General features: G+C 36.0%; 1 protein-coding gene across 2 annotated transcripts in view; it reads left to right on the top strand.

Moving 5' to 3' along the window:
- The window catches only part of NCAM2 (neural cell adhesion molecule 2), a 562,754-nt gene that overhangs the window by 483,820 nt on the left and 61,056 nt on the right, over positions 1-17,878 (top strand). For both annotated transcript variants that reach the window (XM_061425859.1, XM_061425935.1), the window contains exons 13-14: positions 8,000-8,119; positions 12,891-13,012. In XM_061425859.1, coding sequence (XP_061281843.1) covers positions 8,000-8,119; positions 12,891-13,012 — 242 coding nt within the window. The remainder of the gene's footprint in view (positions 1-7,999; positions 8,120-12,890; positions 13,013-17,878) is intronic.

Raw genomic sequence — 17,878 nt, 5'->3', positions numbered from 1 at the left:
TATATGTACCACTGCTTTCTTATTCATTCATCTGCTGATGGACATCTAGGTTGCTTCCATGTCCTGGCTATTATAAACAGTGCTGCGATGAACATTGGGGTACACGTGTCTCTTTCCCTTCTGGTTTCCTCAGTGTGTATGCCCAGCAGTGGGATTGCTGGATCATAAGGCAGTTCTATTTCCAGTTTTTTAAGGAATCTCCACACTGTTCTCCATAGTGGCTGTACTAGTTTGCATTCCCACCAACAGTGTAAGAGGGTTCCCTTTTCTCCACACCCTCTCCAGCATTTATTATTTGTAGACTTTTGGATCGCAGCCATTCTGACTGGTGTGAAATGGTACCTCATAGTGGTCTTGATTTGCATTTCTCTGATAATGAGTGATGTTGAGCATCTTTTCATGTGTTTGTTAGCCATCTGTATGTCTTCTTTGGAGAAATGTCTATTTAGTTCTTTGGCCCATTTTTTGATTGGGTCATTTATTTTTCTGGAGTTGAGCTGTAGGAATTGCTTATATATTTTTGAGATTAGTTGTTTGTCAGTTGCTTCATTTGCTATTATTTTCTCCCATTCTGAAGGCTGTCTTTTCACCTTGCTGATAGTTTCCTTTGATGTGCAGAAGCTTTTAAGGTTAATTAGGTCCCATTTGTTTATTTTTGCTTTTATTTCTGATATTCTGGGAGGTGGGTCATAGAGGATCCTGCTGTGATGTATGTCAGAGAGTGTTTTGCCTATGTTCTCCTCTAGGAGTTTATAGTTTCTGGTCTTATGTTTAGATCTTTAATCCATTTTGAGTTTATTTTTGTGTATGGTGTTAGAAGTGTTCTAGTTTCATTCTTTTACAAGTGGTTGACCAGTTTTCCCAGCACCACTTGTTAAAGAGATTGTCTTTAATCCATTGTATATTCTTGCCTCCTTTGTCAAAGATAAGGTGTCCATATGTGCGTGGATTTATCTCTGGGCTTTCTATTTTGTTCCATTGATCTATATTTCTGTCTTTGTGCCAATACCATACTGTCTTGATAACTGTGGCTTTGTAGTAGAGCCTGAAGTCAGGTAGGTTGATTCCTCCAGTTCCATTCTTCTTTCTCAAGATCACTTTGGCTATTCGAGGTTTTAAAAATTTTGGTAATTATTTATCTATCATCATTTACATACTAAGTGGATCCTAAAGAAAATCAGTCAAACTCCTTTAGAGGAATAATTTCTATGTGATAAGAAGTATTATATTTTAAACATAAAAAGTATGAATAGTTTATGAAAATAATTTTGGTGAAACTATTCTTTATTTAAAGCAAGGTTTTAGCAAAAAGCATATTTCAAGGATAAGCTATTTAATTCAAGACAATTGTTAAATTGTTTTTATGTATCATTTATGCTCACAGTAAAAAAGAACATAAAAAGCAGTACAGGAAAGAAAAAACTTACATAAATTCAGAAATGATGAGCTGTAGTTTTAAAATCGTGTCATCAATATATTTTTTTAGTTAAAACCCAACACAAATAGTACATGATAATTTAATTTTTCATTCTACTCTTCATCAAAGAATATATTCATTTGAATTATTTACTATAAATAGTATATCCCTAAACATTATTTGTATTAATAGTATATATATTTATATCTGTGCGTGCTCAGTCATGTCCAACTCTTTGCAACCCATAGCCCACCAGACTTCTCTGTCCATGGAATTTCCCAAGCAAGAATACTGGAGTAGGTTGCCATTTCCTGCACCAGGGGATCTACCCGACCCAGGGAACAAACCCACATCTTTGTCTCTTGCATTGACAGATTCTTTACTGCTGTGTCACCTGGGAAGCCCATAGTATGTATTTAAACAACTTATACGGAGAAGGCAATGGCAACCCACTCCAGGACTCTTGCCTGGAAAATCCCATGGATGGAGGAGCCTGGTGGGCTGCAGTCCATGGGGTCACTAGGAGTCGGACACGACTGAGCGACTTCACTTTCACTTTTCACTTTCACTCATTGGAGAAGGAAACGGCAACCCACTCCAGTGTTCTTGCCTGGAGAATCCCAGGAACGGGGGAGCCTGGTGGGCTGTCATCTATGCGGTTGCACAGAGTTGGACACGACTGAAGCGACTTAGCAGCAGCAGCAGGAAACAACTTATATATTATGATCTATAAAAATCTTTAAGATAGTTTTAAAAAGTGAGATAATATTCTTTTTCAACTGATGGAATCTTTAAACACTATATAAGTGTGCAAAAATAAAATGGATACTTTCAAGAGTACATGAAAATATAGTTGAACTGAGATGAGTATTTGCATAAACCACTTAAGAAAACTTGAAGACATTTTGCATTAGTAATTAAATCATCCCAACATATTATTTTCATGTATGTAAAGAATAACTGAGGTCAAAATTCTGCATTATGGAAATAAAAGTTAAAAAATTACTTTTGTTTTTATTCAAACCTGTTGTAAACTTCTGCAGAAAGGAGTAAGAGAATTTTCTCTCTCCAAAAAAAGCTATCTTGTCTTGTTTCTTGTTTTAACTGTTTAGACAACAAAAGTTGAATCTCAGATGAGGAACTTTGGGGATTTCATTATATTTACAGATTTATATGAGGAGATTAAGAGCAGGTGAAATTTGGAATGATCAGTTCTATCCTAGACAAGCTTTGTGATTGTTCTTGGCTATCTGATGTTTTCCGAGTTTGTGATAACCTGAACAGTTCGATGTTAGATGGATGATACAGCAGTTCTACACCAAGGGAGTCCTTATCTGTATATTGAATGACCCATGGAGGAAAAACCCATGGAGAGATCCGGGGTTTAAGAGAGTGAAGAGAGTATGGTTAAATTTTCATCTCACTTTAGAGCTTTGCTAAACCTAATTAGTATGTAAATATTAATATGTAATTTACCTTGCTCTGAGAGTTGTAAATATTCAGTAGCCTCTGCTTCTCTTGACAGCCAAAGGGAGGAACTGACAATCCATTTTCTGAACAAACAAAATATATTTTGTTCAACTGCTTTTAATAAAACTCGATTCCCTTCTTAGAGAATACAGATCAGATTTTTCTCTCTAGTAATATCATTTCCATACTTGTAAAAATAATGTTTAAAAAGTTCGATTTTCCTTTCATTTGTCAGTTAAAATGTCACTGTTTTTAGTGTATCTCAATACATTATTGCCATGTATTTACTGTAACCTTTACATTTATAGCCAGATAACAAAATGGCCTTTATAAAACACAGTTATATTTAAATCAATCAGAAACATTACATTAGTGAGAGAAACCAGCGTTTTTATAGAACTTGCCCTTGTTGCCATGTCAAAGGAGAATTCATGGTTGTTTATAATTTTCAGAAGAATTGCATTATGGTTTCTAAATCAGCATGAATATAACTATGAAAGACTTAAATGTTTGCCATTTGTCCTTGGAGAACTTTTAGTGGTTTGTAATCTAGACCTACTTTCACCTAATTTTTGAGTTTGAATTTTCAATAAATTATAGAGAAAGAACCCATCCCACACCTTAGTTTGTGGTTCTCTTATTCTATTGTACGGACACATTGGGGGAAAGAAAGTCTTTCATTAACTAACTTCGTAATTTGAGGGGCTCTATTATAGAGTACACAGTCTTTGTATTTCAAGTGGTGGTTTGCTTTCAAGCCCTACCTTGTGTATTCAGAAACCCTATGTTTGGTAATACGTCAGTAAATTATGGACAATTTAACATATATATCCTCTCATTTAAGAAAGGCAAGTCAAATTACAGACACAGGCTTTGCCTCCCCTGAATCCTTACCTTTCCCTCTCTTTAAATGAGCCCCAACTTATGGAGTTCTTTCAATTTCACACAGTAATCTTTATGTTCACACAATGTTAATAAGCCTCATAATAAGGGTCATTGTACCAAAACCTTTAGAGTCAGAACTCAAAAGCAGACTGACTTCTTATATATGAACTTTGTAAACTGGCTTTAACAGGTTTTCTTCCATGTCGCTCCCCTATAATTTGCAAAGTCCTCTATAAAAGGCCTCCCCTCTGCTTTACCTTTAGCCCAGTGTTGTAACAGCTGCTCACCATCATTGTGCTCTTGTTGCTTCTCTCCTCCACAAATTGCTCTGCTGTGAAATTCAGTTATTAGAAAAGAGTCTTAGCACAGAAAACAAACATATTAATAAGAGAAACATGGATAAAATCAATTGTGAATTGATCATCCTGTGATTCAAGAAATGAGTGTCCCCGTGGCAGAAGTAGAGAGGCAAAGTGCCTCACAGTCTCCATGAAATATGACAGGAGGAGGAGTGCTGACGATCCAAGCCAGAAAGAGTTTTACTTGAATTACTCAGAGCATTCAAGTAGAATGCAGAGCTGCCTTTTGTTTAATGTGTGTAGTTACGGAGTGGGTAGTGGGAGATACGCTTCAAGTATTTAATCCAAGTAATATCAACTTTTTCCTTAATTTGATATGCTCTGATTCTTTGATAACACTATTGTTATTCATTTTTAATCTAAAAAGATGAATAGTCTGACCTCCAGGCTTCTGAAGAAATGAAAAATTTTATTTGGAATTAAAATTGTGTGATTTAAATTCTGTCGCTTTTCTTGTTTGTATAAAGACAAACACCTGAATATAAGCATTACCAGTCCCTCACAGCTGAGGTAGTCAAACTTGTGATTTTAAAACAATGGCAATGGAATTCCCTGGTAGTCCAGAGGTTAAGACTGCATGCTTCCCCTGCAGGGGGTATGGGAATTAAGATCCTCTTGCCATGGAGTGCAGCCAAAAATAAATAAATAAAACAATGGTAAGCAGCTGCATCTTTACATCATAGAATATGGAGAGCATATTACATACCAAAGTTGTCTGTAGCAGTAAAAGCATCTATGGCAAACTCTCCTATATTCTTGTGTAGTATACTCTGTATATAGATTATATGTATAAATGTTTGTAAGTATCACTGTTACTGTAGCCCACCAGGCTCCTCTGTCCATGGTGTTCTCCAGGCAACAGTGGAATAGAGAGGGTAGCATCCCCTTAGCCAGGGGTCTTTCCCACCAGGGATCAAATCTGTGTCTCCTGCAATGCAGGCAGATTCTTTACCATCAGAGCCACCTGGTAAGTCCAATCTACACTTATTTTCAACTAATTTTTTATACTTTTGTTTCTATAAAACTTAATAAAAGTGTTTTGATTTAGAAGTTGAGAAGAAAAACTCAGCCCTAAGACTTGGTTGAACCTCAGTCAGTGGTGGAATCAGATCCAGAGCCATGGGACTTCTTTCATGCATCTAAAGCCTGTATCACTAAGTGTCTTATTACAAATGTTATTACAACCTGGCTAGTTCCTGTACTAGTCTCTCATAAGTCTCCATGCTACAAACACAAACTACTCTGTGACATTACTGATTGTCCAAGGGCCCATACATTTTTGTTACAACCCCTGAAAACTAAACTCACTTTTATAAAGCATTAGTCTCTGCAGGTCTAGCTTACTTTGATTTTGAATGTGTTAGTTGCTCAGTCATGTCCAACTCTTTCCAGTTTCATGGACTGTAGCCCGCCAGATCTGTCATGGAATTCTCCAGGCAGAATACAGGAGTGGGTCACCATTCCCTTCTCTAGGGTAACTTCCTCACCCAGGGATCGAACTTGGGTCTCCTGCATTGCAGGCAGATTATTTTTCAATTGAGCCACTGGGGAAGTGCCACTTTGATTTTAAATTTGCTATATTTTTAGCTTATTAAATGATAAAATATGATAAATTTTTAACATTTAAATTCCTTCTTATGCAGATCTTGAGCAGAATCATTCTCTCTTAAACTCAATGGGATTCCAAGTTCTAAGCATTTCAGCTGCCTCTTAGCTTGAGTCCTTCTCCTTTTCCATTATCTCCATGACCAGTTTCATCTCCCACTAACCATTCCTCTATTGCAAATGAATTCTTTTTCTTGGGCTGATATTTCTCTGAATCCAGCTCACCAGCCAACTGTGTTTGGGTTTCCTAAAAAAACCTGTCGGAAGAAATTGAATTCAAGGCTGACTTTCCGATTTATCCTTGTAGCTTCTAATCAGTTGGATTCCCCTGCTAATCCGGTTTTTCTCAGTTGGCCTCCTTTAACTTTGATACCGTGTGTTTTCATCCAAGGTTTTCACAAGGCTGTGTGCTCTCTAAAGCAAGTGCAGTTTTCTTACCCAGTAGAGAAAATGAGAAATAAAATTTTCATTATGGAAAATGTATTCTTTTGAATGATTTTGAAACATCTATACTGGATTAATATCTGTCTGGTTGATATCTGAACCATATTTTGCCATTAACATTTATCCGGTATATATGATAATATTGGAGAAAAGAAGGGAGCACAAAAAGTATCAAATTCTCTAAGTATATTCATTCAACATAAAATGAAAAATGTTATCTAGTGAATATACATTATAATGTAATTATCAGAAACAGGTTAATATACTATATTGGGATTTTATTCAGTTTGTCTCATCTTCAGCCATTGTTCATGTTAATCAATAGTCTTACAGATAGGTGCCTGATTACTTATGATTTAATCTTTATAAATGATTATATTTTCTATTATGAATTGATCATTTGAGGTTTTCCCAGTGGCATAACAGTAAAGAATCCACCTGCAATGCAGGAGACACAGGAGATGCAGGTACAAGCCCTGAGTTGGGAGGACAAAATAGCAACCCACTCCTGTATTCTTACTAGGAAAATCCCATGGAAAAATCCCATGAACAAAGGAGGCTGGCAGGCTACAGTCCATGGGGTCACAAAGAGTCAGACACGACTGAGCGACTGAGCACATTTGACTTTAAATTATTATGTAAACCAGATATAACTTCCTTTTGATTGGTCATCAAGGCATTTCCATGTCTACTTTTTAATTTTTACTCTGTTTAGCAAAAGCTTTTTACTCTGTTTAGCAAAAGCAGTGAGGATAGAGGCAACTATGGAATTTTATTAGTTCCACCAAAGGTATTTGTAAAGATATAAAATTTTGAAATCTACAAATGTATTTAAAACCTTCTAGCAAATTAAAAGGACTGTCATGACCCACAGAATATTTCTAATAAAATTGTATATGCCTGTACTTTTTCAGATTCTTTCTTCTCCTTTGTGTTGTGTTGTATCCAGGGCTGGTATGGTAAATACTCAAGAAGAAATTCAGAGAGAAATATGAGAGATGACAGGCTTCAAGCTAGCATTAAAATAACTTGATTTGATTTGAGATTATCAAGCAAATGATCCACTTTTACAACCATCGGCTGAGTGACACTTCTTTGACATGACTCAAAAACCTTATACTGGAGATCAGACTTCTAAATATTGAATTTCATATCTCCACTAAATTCTATAGCACTCATCTATTTATTGATTGATTGATATTGAATATTTTATTGTGTTTTATGTATAAGAGGTTGGAGCAAGTCAGTCTGAGGTTCAAAGAGAATATTAGTTTCAATGACTTATTCACAAGTAATATTTACAATGCAGGACTATGAATGATGCAGCATCCCTCTGTTCTGGGGATTTCTGGTATAACATGAGGTATGCTGGGAGTGGGTGTATTATGGTTTGAAACATCCTAACATGAAAGTACAAGATATAGATCATTAAATACACATCTTAGCTTTCATTAGAGTAGACAAAATATTTCAGATGCATTCAGTAAAGATGTTTTATTTAAATCCTTTTAATTCTTGAATATTGAAAAAATGAAAGAAAAATATTTCATTTTCTACTTTGTGAATGTAAGTATCATGAAAGGAACTATTAATTTTCTTCTTTGAAAGTTATTACATCTGGGTAAAAAGTTAAAATAGAGATGAAGAAGACAATTACCCACAAATAATTTGCCACTTATGTATAGCTCTTATGCTTTTCAGATATTTCATGGAAAGATTAATTCAGTGATACTGTTCCACTCAACTTTATAATTGTTTGATTTGTTTTACTTATTAAAATGTATTAATCATAGGCATATGTTTTTTTTTTTTCTTTTAGCAATGGTTGTTTTGAGCAACCTGGAACCAAATACAACTTATGAAATCAGGGTTGCAGCTGTAAATGGAAAAGGACAAGGAGACTATAGTAAAATAGAAATTTTCCAAACACTACCAGTCCGTAAGTAATCTGTGTTTTTCTCTCTGTTGTCATTCTCTTCCTTGCAAACTTAAATGGGATACTAAAATACAGGGAGACATTTCAACACTTTGAGAAAGTGAATTATATCTTTGTTGGAGTGGTTGCTGAAGATGGTGGCATCTCAGACTTACAAAAAATAACTCTGTTTGAAGAAAGGGGAAAAAAGTGCACTGCAAAATATAGAGTAAATTTGTTCCCATCAGGAAAGTGCCTTACTTTTTCAGTCTGATTAATTAGATTGTAGTGCTCAGACTATATTCAAAGAGAGAGTAGAAAAGTATCTGTGCAACAAATTTAATGTTCTATTTTGCTGAAGCATGACCATTGCCTGTATTCCATGGATTACATAGACCCTAAGTGTGAGTAGAAAAGTATCTGTGCAACAAATTTAATGTTCTATTTTGCTGAAGCATGACCATTGCCTGTATTCCATGGATTACATAGACCCTAAGTGTGAGAAAAAGGTACCACTAAATTAATTCATTGCAATGGTGACTGCAGAAGAATAACTGCTGAAGCCCCCTTCTCATTACTATCCTGTTTTGAAATGTTAAAATGCATTTACATAAAGTTAGATAAATTTAAAATAGTATAGATTTCCTTTATGTTGAATAAACTGTTAAAAAATATGAGAAAATTGAGTGTGATAGAGCAAACACCATTATATAATCTATGCACTAGTTCAGTTCAGTTGCTCTGTTGTGTCGGACTCTTTGCCACCCTTTGGACTGCTGTACGTCAGGCTTCCATGTCCATCACCAACTCCCAAGCTTTCTCAAGCTCATGTCCATTGAGGCTATGATGCCATCCAACCATCTCATCCTTTGTCATCCTTGTCTCCTCCTGCCTTCAATCTTTCCCAGCATCAAGATCTTTATCAATGAATCAGTTCTTCGCATCAGGTGGCCAAAATGTTGGCGTTTCAGCTTCAGCATCAGTCCTTCCAATGAATATTCAGGATTGATTTTCTTTAGGATGGACTGCTTGGATCTCCTTGCAGTCCAAGGGACTCTCAAAAGTCTTTTTCAACACCACAGTTCAAAAGCATCAATTCTTCTCACATCCATACATGACTACTGGAAAAAGCATAGCTTTGACAAGATGGACCTTTGCTGGCAAAGTAATGTCTCTGCTTTTTAAAATTCTATCTAGGTTGGTCATAGCTTTTCTTCCAAGGAACAAGTGTCTTTTAATTTTATGGCTGCAGTCACCATCTTCAGTGATTTTGGAACCCCCAAAATAAGGTCTCTCACTGTTTTCATTGTTTCCCCATGACGTGTTGGGACCAGATGCCATGATCTTAGTTTTCTGAAAGTTGAGCTTTAAGCCAACTTTTATACTCTCCTTTTTTCACTTTCATCCAGAGGCTCTTTAGTTCTTCTTCATTTTCTGCCATGAGGGTGGTGTCATCTGCATATTTGAGGTTATTATTATTTCTCCTGGCAATCTTGATTCAAGTTTGTGCTTCATCCAGTCCAGCATTTCTCATGATGTACCCTGCATATAAGTTAAATAATCAGGGTGACAATATACAGTCTAGACATAATCCTTTCTCAATTTAGAACAAGTCTGTTGTTCCATGTCCAGTACTAACTCTTGCTTCTTGACCTGTATACAGATTTCAAAGGAGGCAGGTTAGGTGGTCTGGTATGCCCATCTCTTTTAGAATTTTCCACAGTTTGTTGTGATCCACATGGTCCACAGACTTGGTGTAGTAAATAAAGCATAAGTAGATGTTTTTGTGGAAGTCTGTCACTTTTTTCATGATCCAACGGATGTTGGCAATTTGATCTCTGGTTCCTCTGCCTTTTCTAAATCCAGCTTGAACATCTGGAATTTCCTGGTCCACATACTGTTGAAGCCTGGCTTGGAGAATTTTGAGCATTACTTTGCTAGTGTGTGAGATGAGTGCAATTGTGCGATAGTTTGAACATTCTTTGGCTTTGCCTTTCTTTGGGATTGGAATGAAAACTGACCTTTTCCATTCCTGTGGCCACTGCTGAGTTTTCCAAAATTGCTGGCATATCAAGTGCAGCACTTTTACAGCATCATCTTTTAGGATTTGAAATGGTTCAACTGGAATTCCATCACCTCCACTAGCTTTGTTCGAATTCATGTTTCCTAAGGCCCACTTGACTTCACATTCCAGGATGTCTGGCTCTAAGTGAGTGATCACACCATCATGGTTATCTGTGTCATGAAGATCTTTTTTATATAGTCCTTTTGTGTATTTTTGCTCCCTCTTCTTAATATCTTCTGCTTATGTTATGTCTATACCATTTCTGTCCTTTATTATGCCCATCTTTGCATGAAAAGTTCACTTCATATCTCTAATTTTCTTGAAGAGATTTCTGTCTTTCCCATCCTATCGTTTTCCTCTATTTCTTGCATTGATCACTGGAGAAGGCTTTCTTATCTCTCCTTGCTGTTCTTTGGAACTCTGCATTCAAATGGGTATATCTTTTATTTTCTCCTTTGCCTTTTGCTTGTCTTGTTTTCTCAGTTATTTGTAAGATCTCCACAGACAAGCATTTTGCCTTTTTGCATTTATTTTTCTTGGGGATGGTCTTGATCCTTGCCCCCTGTACAATGTCACAAACCTCTGTTCATAGTTCTTCAAGCACTCTATCTGTTAGATCTAATCCCTTGTATCTATTTGTCACTTCTACTGTATGATCGTAAGGGATTTGATTTAGGTCATACCTGAATGGTCCATCCAGTCAAGGCTATGGTTTTTCCAGTAATCATGTATGGATGTCAGAGTTGGACTGTGAAGAAAGCTGAGTGCCGAAGAATTGATGCTTTTGAACTGTGGTGTTGGAGAAGACTCTTGAGAGTACCTTGGTCTGTAAGGAGATCCAACCAGTCCATTCTGAAGGAGATCAGCCCTGGGATTTCTTTGGAAGGAATGATGCTAAAGCTGAAACTCCAGTACTTTGGCCACCTCATGCAAAGAGTTGACTCATTGGAAAAGCCTCTGATGCTGGGAGGGATAGGGGGCCGGAGGAGAAGGGGACGACAGAGGATGAGATGGCTGGATGGCATCACTGACTTGATGGACGTGAGTCTGAGTGAACTCTGGGAGTTGGTGATGGACAGGGAGGCCTGGCGTGCTGCAATTTATGGGGTCACAAAAAGTCGGACATGACTGAGTGACTGAACTGAACTGAACTGAACGGTCTAGTAGTTTTCCGTACTTTCTTCAATTTAAGTCTGAATTTGGCAATAAGGAGTTCATGATCTGAGCCACAGTCAGCTCCTGGTCTTGTTTTTGCTGACTGTATAGAGCTTCTCCGTCTTTGGCTGTAAAGAATATAATCAAACTGATTTTGATATTGACCATCTGGTGATGTCCATTTATAGAGTCTTCTCTTGTGTTATTGGAAGAGAGTGTTTGGTATGACAATCTATGCAATGCTTTGCTCATTATATACTTATGTAGTACAGTCAAATTGACTGCAATAATCGTCTTAATTTATGACCAAGTCTTTTCTGTTGGTTATCATAAAATGTCAGATATGTTGTGTATTCTCCATTCCTGATGGCAGAGTCTTTTTCAGTGCCTCTTTTTCACCAGGACCACTGCAAATAGATCTTGACTCAAAACCCCACCTCCTGACTAAAATTACCCTAGAATGACTTAACCTCATTTTAATAGAGAGCTATCCTTTCTCTGCTTATAATCCTAAGCAACCCCACTCTTCATATTTAGTCTTTCTCATATTCTCTTATTGAATCCTTTTAAGATGTTATTGTACTTTTTTTTACAGAAGTTTAAATTTATATACAGAAAACATAGTATGTTAACAGCATATAAATCATCTTATTTCATAATATTTCACACTAATGCTGATACTCTTCCACTTCTGTTGAACTCTGTTCATATTAAACATATTATATTTATTATAAGACCATCTTCATGTGAAGAATAACACCAAAGTTATGTTTTCATAAAGTGAGATTTTTTTAATTTTTGAAATATTTGTTTATTTTTTTATTATTGGTAGATCTATGAAGTTGTTCTAGTCAAAAACTGTTTCAGAAATCAATTTTTCCACAAAAATAATACAATTCATTATACCATAAAATGAAATTTTTTTTAAGTGACAATCTTTTTATTTTTACTTATTTATTTATTTATTTTTACTTTACAATGTTGTATTGGTTTTGCCATATATCAACATGAATCTGCCACAGGTATAAATTTTGAAACCCATGTATAGTTTGGATACTATAAAAATTTATTTATTCAAATTTATATCTAGCTTAAAAACATCCATTAAAGGAGATGACAAATTGCTAATTTATTATATTTCTGGTAGGTATATATTTTAGATAGCTTGATGACTTAATATGTTTATATTAATACATATTTACACATGTTTACAAATTAAATTTATATTAGAAAACTAAATTATAGCATGCTATCAATACAAGAAATAAAGCTTAAGGCTTGTATAATGCGATGAGTTCTATTCTTAGAGCATTTGCCCATCAGTATGAATTATATATATGATTCTGAGATTTCACAATTTTGGCATGATACTTCTCGATTTATGAATGTTGCTGTTTCTTGGATGGATAAAAAGAGGACCAAAAGTTATATCACAACAAAGGACAAATAGAAAATGGTAAACACAGGATGATGTTATACATTTTGTTATATGACTGTATTTTTTTAATTAAAATGCAGTATCTCTACATCTATGAAGTGTGTGCAAATATCAAGAATGTTCTATTGCTTATATAGGTGAACCGAGTCCTCCATCCATACATGGACAGCCAAGCAGTGGGAAGAGCTTTAAGCTGAGTATCACCAAACAGGATGATGGTGGAGCCCCTATTTTAGAATACATCGTGAAATATAGAAGTGTAAGTACCCTGTTTATTATCATTGTGCACAGTGTTTTCAAATTTAATTGCATTAAATTTGCATTAATTCATAGATACATCAGAAGTAAATGCATATTACATACATTGTTGTTAAACAATGTAAGCAGTTCTCATAGAAATTCAAATGCTATTTTTCCATTGCTGAAATTCATCATTATATATTATAGAATGTTTGCTTGTTTTCTATCTAACCATAGATAGAAGGCAATGGCACCCCACTCCAGAACTCTTGCCTGGAAAATCCCATGGATGGAGGAGCCTGGTAGGCTGCAGTCCATGAGATCACTAAGAGTCAGACCCGACTGAACGACTTCACTTTGACCTTTCACTTTCATGCATTGGAGAAGGAAATGGCAACCCACTCCAGTGTTCTTGCCTGGAGAATCCCAGGGACAGAGGAGCCTGGTGGGCTGCCGTCTATGGGGTTGCACAGAGTTGGACACGACTGAAGTGACTTAGCAGCAGCAACCATAGATAATCAAAATAACATGGTGTTCATGTGATTTCTAAAACGCATGTTGTTCATTTCTTGCCATGGTATTCATACTGTGATTTCTAAACTTAGCTCGTTTTCAGAAATGAGATATCATTTTTCCCTTTCTTTCTGAGTTTAGCAGAATATTTCACCTTCTATTCTACTTGATTTTAATAACTTCAAACTAAGCTATCTTTTCAATTTTAGTTACTTTAAGTAGGATTCACAACTCAAAATTACTTCATAATTAATTTTTATGAATTATTAAATTTTTATTGACTCAAAGTGCATTACTATTTAAATGGATTGTAGAAAATAAATCACTCTTTTAACAAATAATGGCCACATTTAACTTGAGAAAGAGGGAATAGATTTCTTCAAGTTTACTTAGCACTAACTCATATGGGATTTTGAACAACTGAAAGCTGCCGTGGGACTTGTCATCTATATAGGGAAAGAAGGATCTCTTGTTTTACAGAGTGATGGAAAAGTCACCTGATGGACTCTACCTTCATCTGAAAAATAATACCAAAGCTCACTAGAGGTGATTTCTGTTAACAGCTTTACCATAAGAACCACTGAGTATTTAGTGTAGAATATGTTAAAAGGCGGAACACAATTTTATATTAAATTATGTAAAGTTTATTTACTAATGGTTATTATTATCCTTGGCTCAGTGGTAAAGAATCTATCTAAGGTAGGAGATGCAGATTCAATCCCTGGGTTGGGAAGATCCCCTGAAGGAAATGGCAACCCACTCCAGTATTTTTGCCTGGAGAATCCCATGGACAGTGGACCCTGGTGGGCTACAGTTCATGGGGTCTCAAAAAGTCAGACATGACTTAGTGACTAAACAGCAACATGATTATCCCCATTATAGCATATCAATTCTATTTATTTTTTTCCTTTTCACCCTTTCAAAATTCACTTTAGTGAATAAGTTCCCTTAAGCCTATTTCCTTTTCAAATGCATGTGCTACTATCATTTTTAATTCATATACATCTTTTTAAATTTATATCACCTACTCATTTCTTGTAATTTTTGAAGTGTTACACCAAATTTAAAAGTTTATCTAGCTTCCAGTTGTCATGATGGCATTTTGTATTTGTTTTATGTTGTCAGTGTAATAGTGCCCTTACAAAACAGGTTGAAAAATTATTCCCCCTTTTCACTACATCAGGCATACTTTGGAAATTTAAGTGATTGTATTATTTATAATTTAATTTTTCTACCTTCTGTCTTACTAATGTTTATGATTAGCACCATAATGTCTCAATTTCATGCTTATGTTTACTGAACTTATTACTACCTTCCAAGTACATTATATTTTAAAAAACAGTGCAGTTGCTCCTTAATAGTACCCACTCCAGTGTTCTTGCCTGGAGAATCCCAGGGACGGGGAGCCTGGTGGGCTGCCGTCTATGGGGTGGCACAGAGTCAGACACGACTGAAGTGACTTAACAGCAGCAGCAGCAGTAGGTAGATGAATTTTTAACTGTTTTCCCACAAATCCACAATCTTCTAAGTTATAATATTGTTGCTTTCAAATTCAAACATCTAAATTTTGAAGGGTAGGAAAAAAGGGAGTTTAATTTTGAGTGTCTTATGTCAATATTTAAGTTTAGACCTCAGTTCAACCTGTTAAATTTCTGATTGATATCCCCTTCCCAGGATGTCTTTTTGTTGCAGGTTTCATACTGGGGATGATGAACAGCTATGTGTGTCTTATGGCTAATCTGCTATGGAGGCTCCATGCCCCCATTCCAAAACAACTCTGAATGGCTCACTTGTTTCTCTCTGACTCTGATGGTATCTTTCTAGTCAAACCCAGTTTTCGGTTATTCTTACTTGGCCATCTGGAAACTGTTTGAAAGTGAAAGTCTCTCTGTAAGGGCCACAGGCTTGAAAGAAATTAGTGGAATTAAACTGGGATAAAAAAACTTGAACGCAGATTGTAGCATACCTTTGTGCCCAGAAAAATTTATTATGCAAAATACAGATGGATGGTAAGAACTTATAGATAACCTCAGTAAAATACCATGGTGAACTCAGAAATTCAGTAAGTTGTAAAAATATGTTTAAAGTACTCTGTGTATGTATAATTTCTACCTAAAACTAAAAGCTATGCTTGGCTATCTAAAGAGTTGGTATTAGAAAATGCACAAATGTTTTATTGAGTTTAAACAGAATCATTAATTCTGACTGATGATACCAATGTGATTTCAGATTATATCTTTTCTTCCTCTGTTAGTGGTTTTATATTACATAGCATGTATATTTTTGGAATGCTATGATTTTGTTCACCTATACAGTCAAACATGCAAATTGCTTTTCCTTATGTTCTTTCATCCTTAGCATGCTGGCTTTTGTCTTCATATAGATTATATTGTGTACTAAGATGTTGCCCGCACATCTCCATTTAGAATATGAAGAGAGCTAAAGGATGAAAAGGAGCAACAAGATGTTTAAGATGAATTTGTTTTTCCAGCAGACTCTACACAGTTTTCAAAAGCTACATCAAGCAGAATTAGAATTATGTCTCATTAGATAGAATATCGGAGAAGGCAATGGCACCCCACTCCAGTACTCTTGCTTGGAAAATCCCATGGATGGAGCAGCCTGGTAGGCTGCAGTCCATGGGGTCGTGAAGAGTCGTACACGACCACGTGACTTCACTTCCACTTTTCACTTTCATGCATTGGAGAAGGAAATGGCAACCCACTCCAGTGTTCTTGCCTGGAGAATCCTGGTGGGCTGCCGTCTATGGGGTTGCACAGAGTCGGACATGACTGAAGCGACTTAGCAGCAGCAGCAGATAGAATATGGCTCATGACCATCACTAAATGAAAAGTATTATATCTGGGAGGTGGGTCGGCTAAACATTGGCATCATCAACATACTGTTAATTATCTTTCTCATTATAAAGGCTGTATTAATCTGCTAGGGCTACCATAACAAAATAATACAGACCAAGTGGCTTTAGCAACACAAATGTGTTTTCTCACAGTTACGGAGTCTGGAAGTCCAAGATCAAGGTGTCAGCAGATTTGTTTATTCTGAGGCCTATCTGCTTGGCTTGTAGATGGCTACCTACTTGTTGTGTCTTCACATGGCCTTTTTTTCTGTGCGCACACATCTCTTCCTCTTTTTATGAAAATATTTCTTCCTCTTTTTATGAAAATAGAAGTCCTTTTGGATTAGGACTCCATCCTAAGGACCTCATGTAAGCTTCAGTTCAGTTCAGTTCAGTCGCTCAGTCGTGTCTGATTCTTTGTGACCTCATGAATTGCAGCATGCCAGGCCTCCCTGTCCATCACCAACTCCCGGAGTTCACTCAGACTCACATCCATCAAGTCGGTGATGCCATCCAGCCATCTCATCCTCTGTCATCCCCTTTTCCTCCTGCCCCCAATCCCTCCCAGCATCAGAGTCTTTTCCAATGAGTCAACTCCTTAATTACCTCTGTAAAGGCTACATCTCCTAATAGAATCACGTGGGAGGTTAGAACTTTAACATATTAATATGAAGGGGTATACATAATTTAGTCTATAGCAGTACTGTCTGTTGTGAATCCTATATATCTAAAAAGACACACTGTTGGCACTTTGGGTGCCTGATAGTGGGCCATCCAGAACTCAACCACCCATTACAGTATGTGTTGCATCTCCCAACCCCACTTACTCTATTGCAAGTAGTTGAAACCAAAAATGTTCATTAGAGTATTACTATATCTGTTTAGAGCCAATAAGAGTCACAAAATGGAAATAGACATTCAAATGGAAATATATGTATATATTTGAAAACATAAATTGCCATTTAAAATGCTGCCAAAATGTATTGTCCTTTCCTTAATGAAGATTAGAATTAGTTTTATGAGAAGTTATATGCAAAACATACATGGACATAAGTAAGTATAGTATTAAGTATAATAAGACTAGAAAATTTTTAGAGATTCAAATTTACAGCAGTCATCAGGGTATTTTACCTTTACACACAGTTGATGTGACTCAGATTAAGATTTGAACCAGCACAGATTTTGTTTTGTTTTGTTTTTTCTTTCAGTAAATCTCTAGCTTCCATTATTTTACATTTGTTCCCCCACCTATCCCCAACCAACCTAGTATTAGCAATGCCCTGCTTCTGCCTGTTTACTCAGTATATAAGTTTACTTTGACAATAAAAGAAAGTTTTAGTTCTTCCTCAATTCCATCTCATTTCTCCTGGCCATACCTTTCATCACCATATACTTACTCTTAATTTTCACTATCCAGCTGTTTATAAATACCAAAATTCATAGATCTCTTTTTTAAAGATCATAATTGAAATGATTGTTAGCATAATTTTAACAAAGCAATAATTGACTAATAAT

The sequence above is a fragment of the Bos javanicus genome, chromosome 1 (genome assembly GCF_032452875.1).
Source record: "Bos javanicus breed banteng chromosome 1, ARS-OSU_banteng_1.0, whole genome shotgun sequence".
In the NCBI taxonomy this organism is placed as follows: domain Eukaryota; kingdom Metazoa; phylum Chordata; class Mammalia; order Artiodactyla; family Bovidae; genus Bos; species Bos javanicus.
Note: the sequence above shows the minus strand (reverse complement) of the source record. Positions and strands in the feature narration are given on the sequence as shown.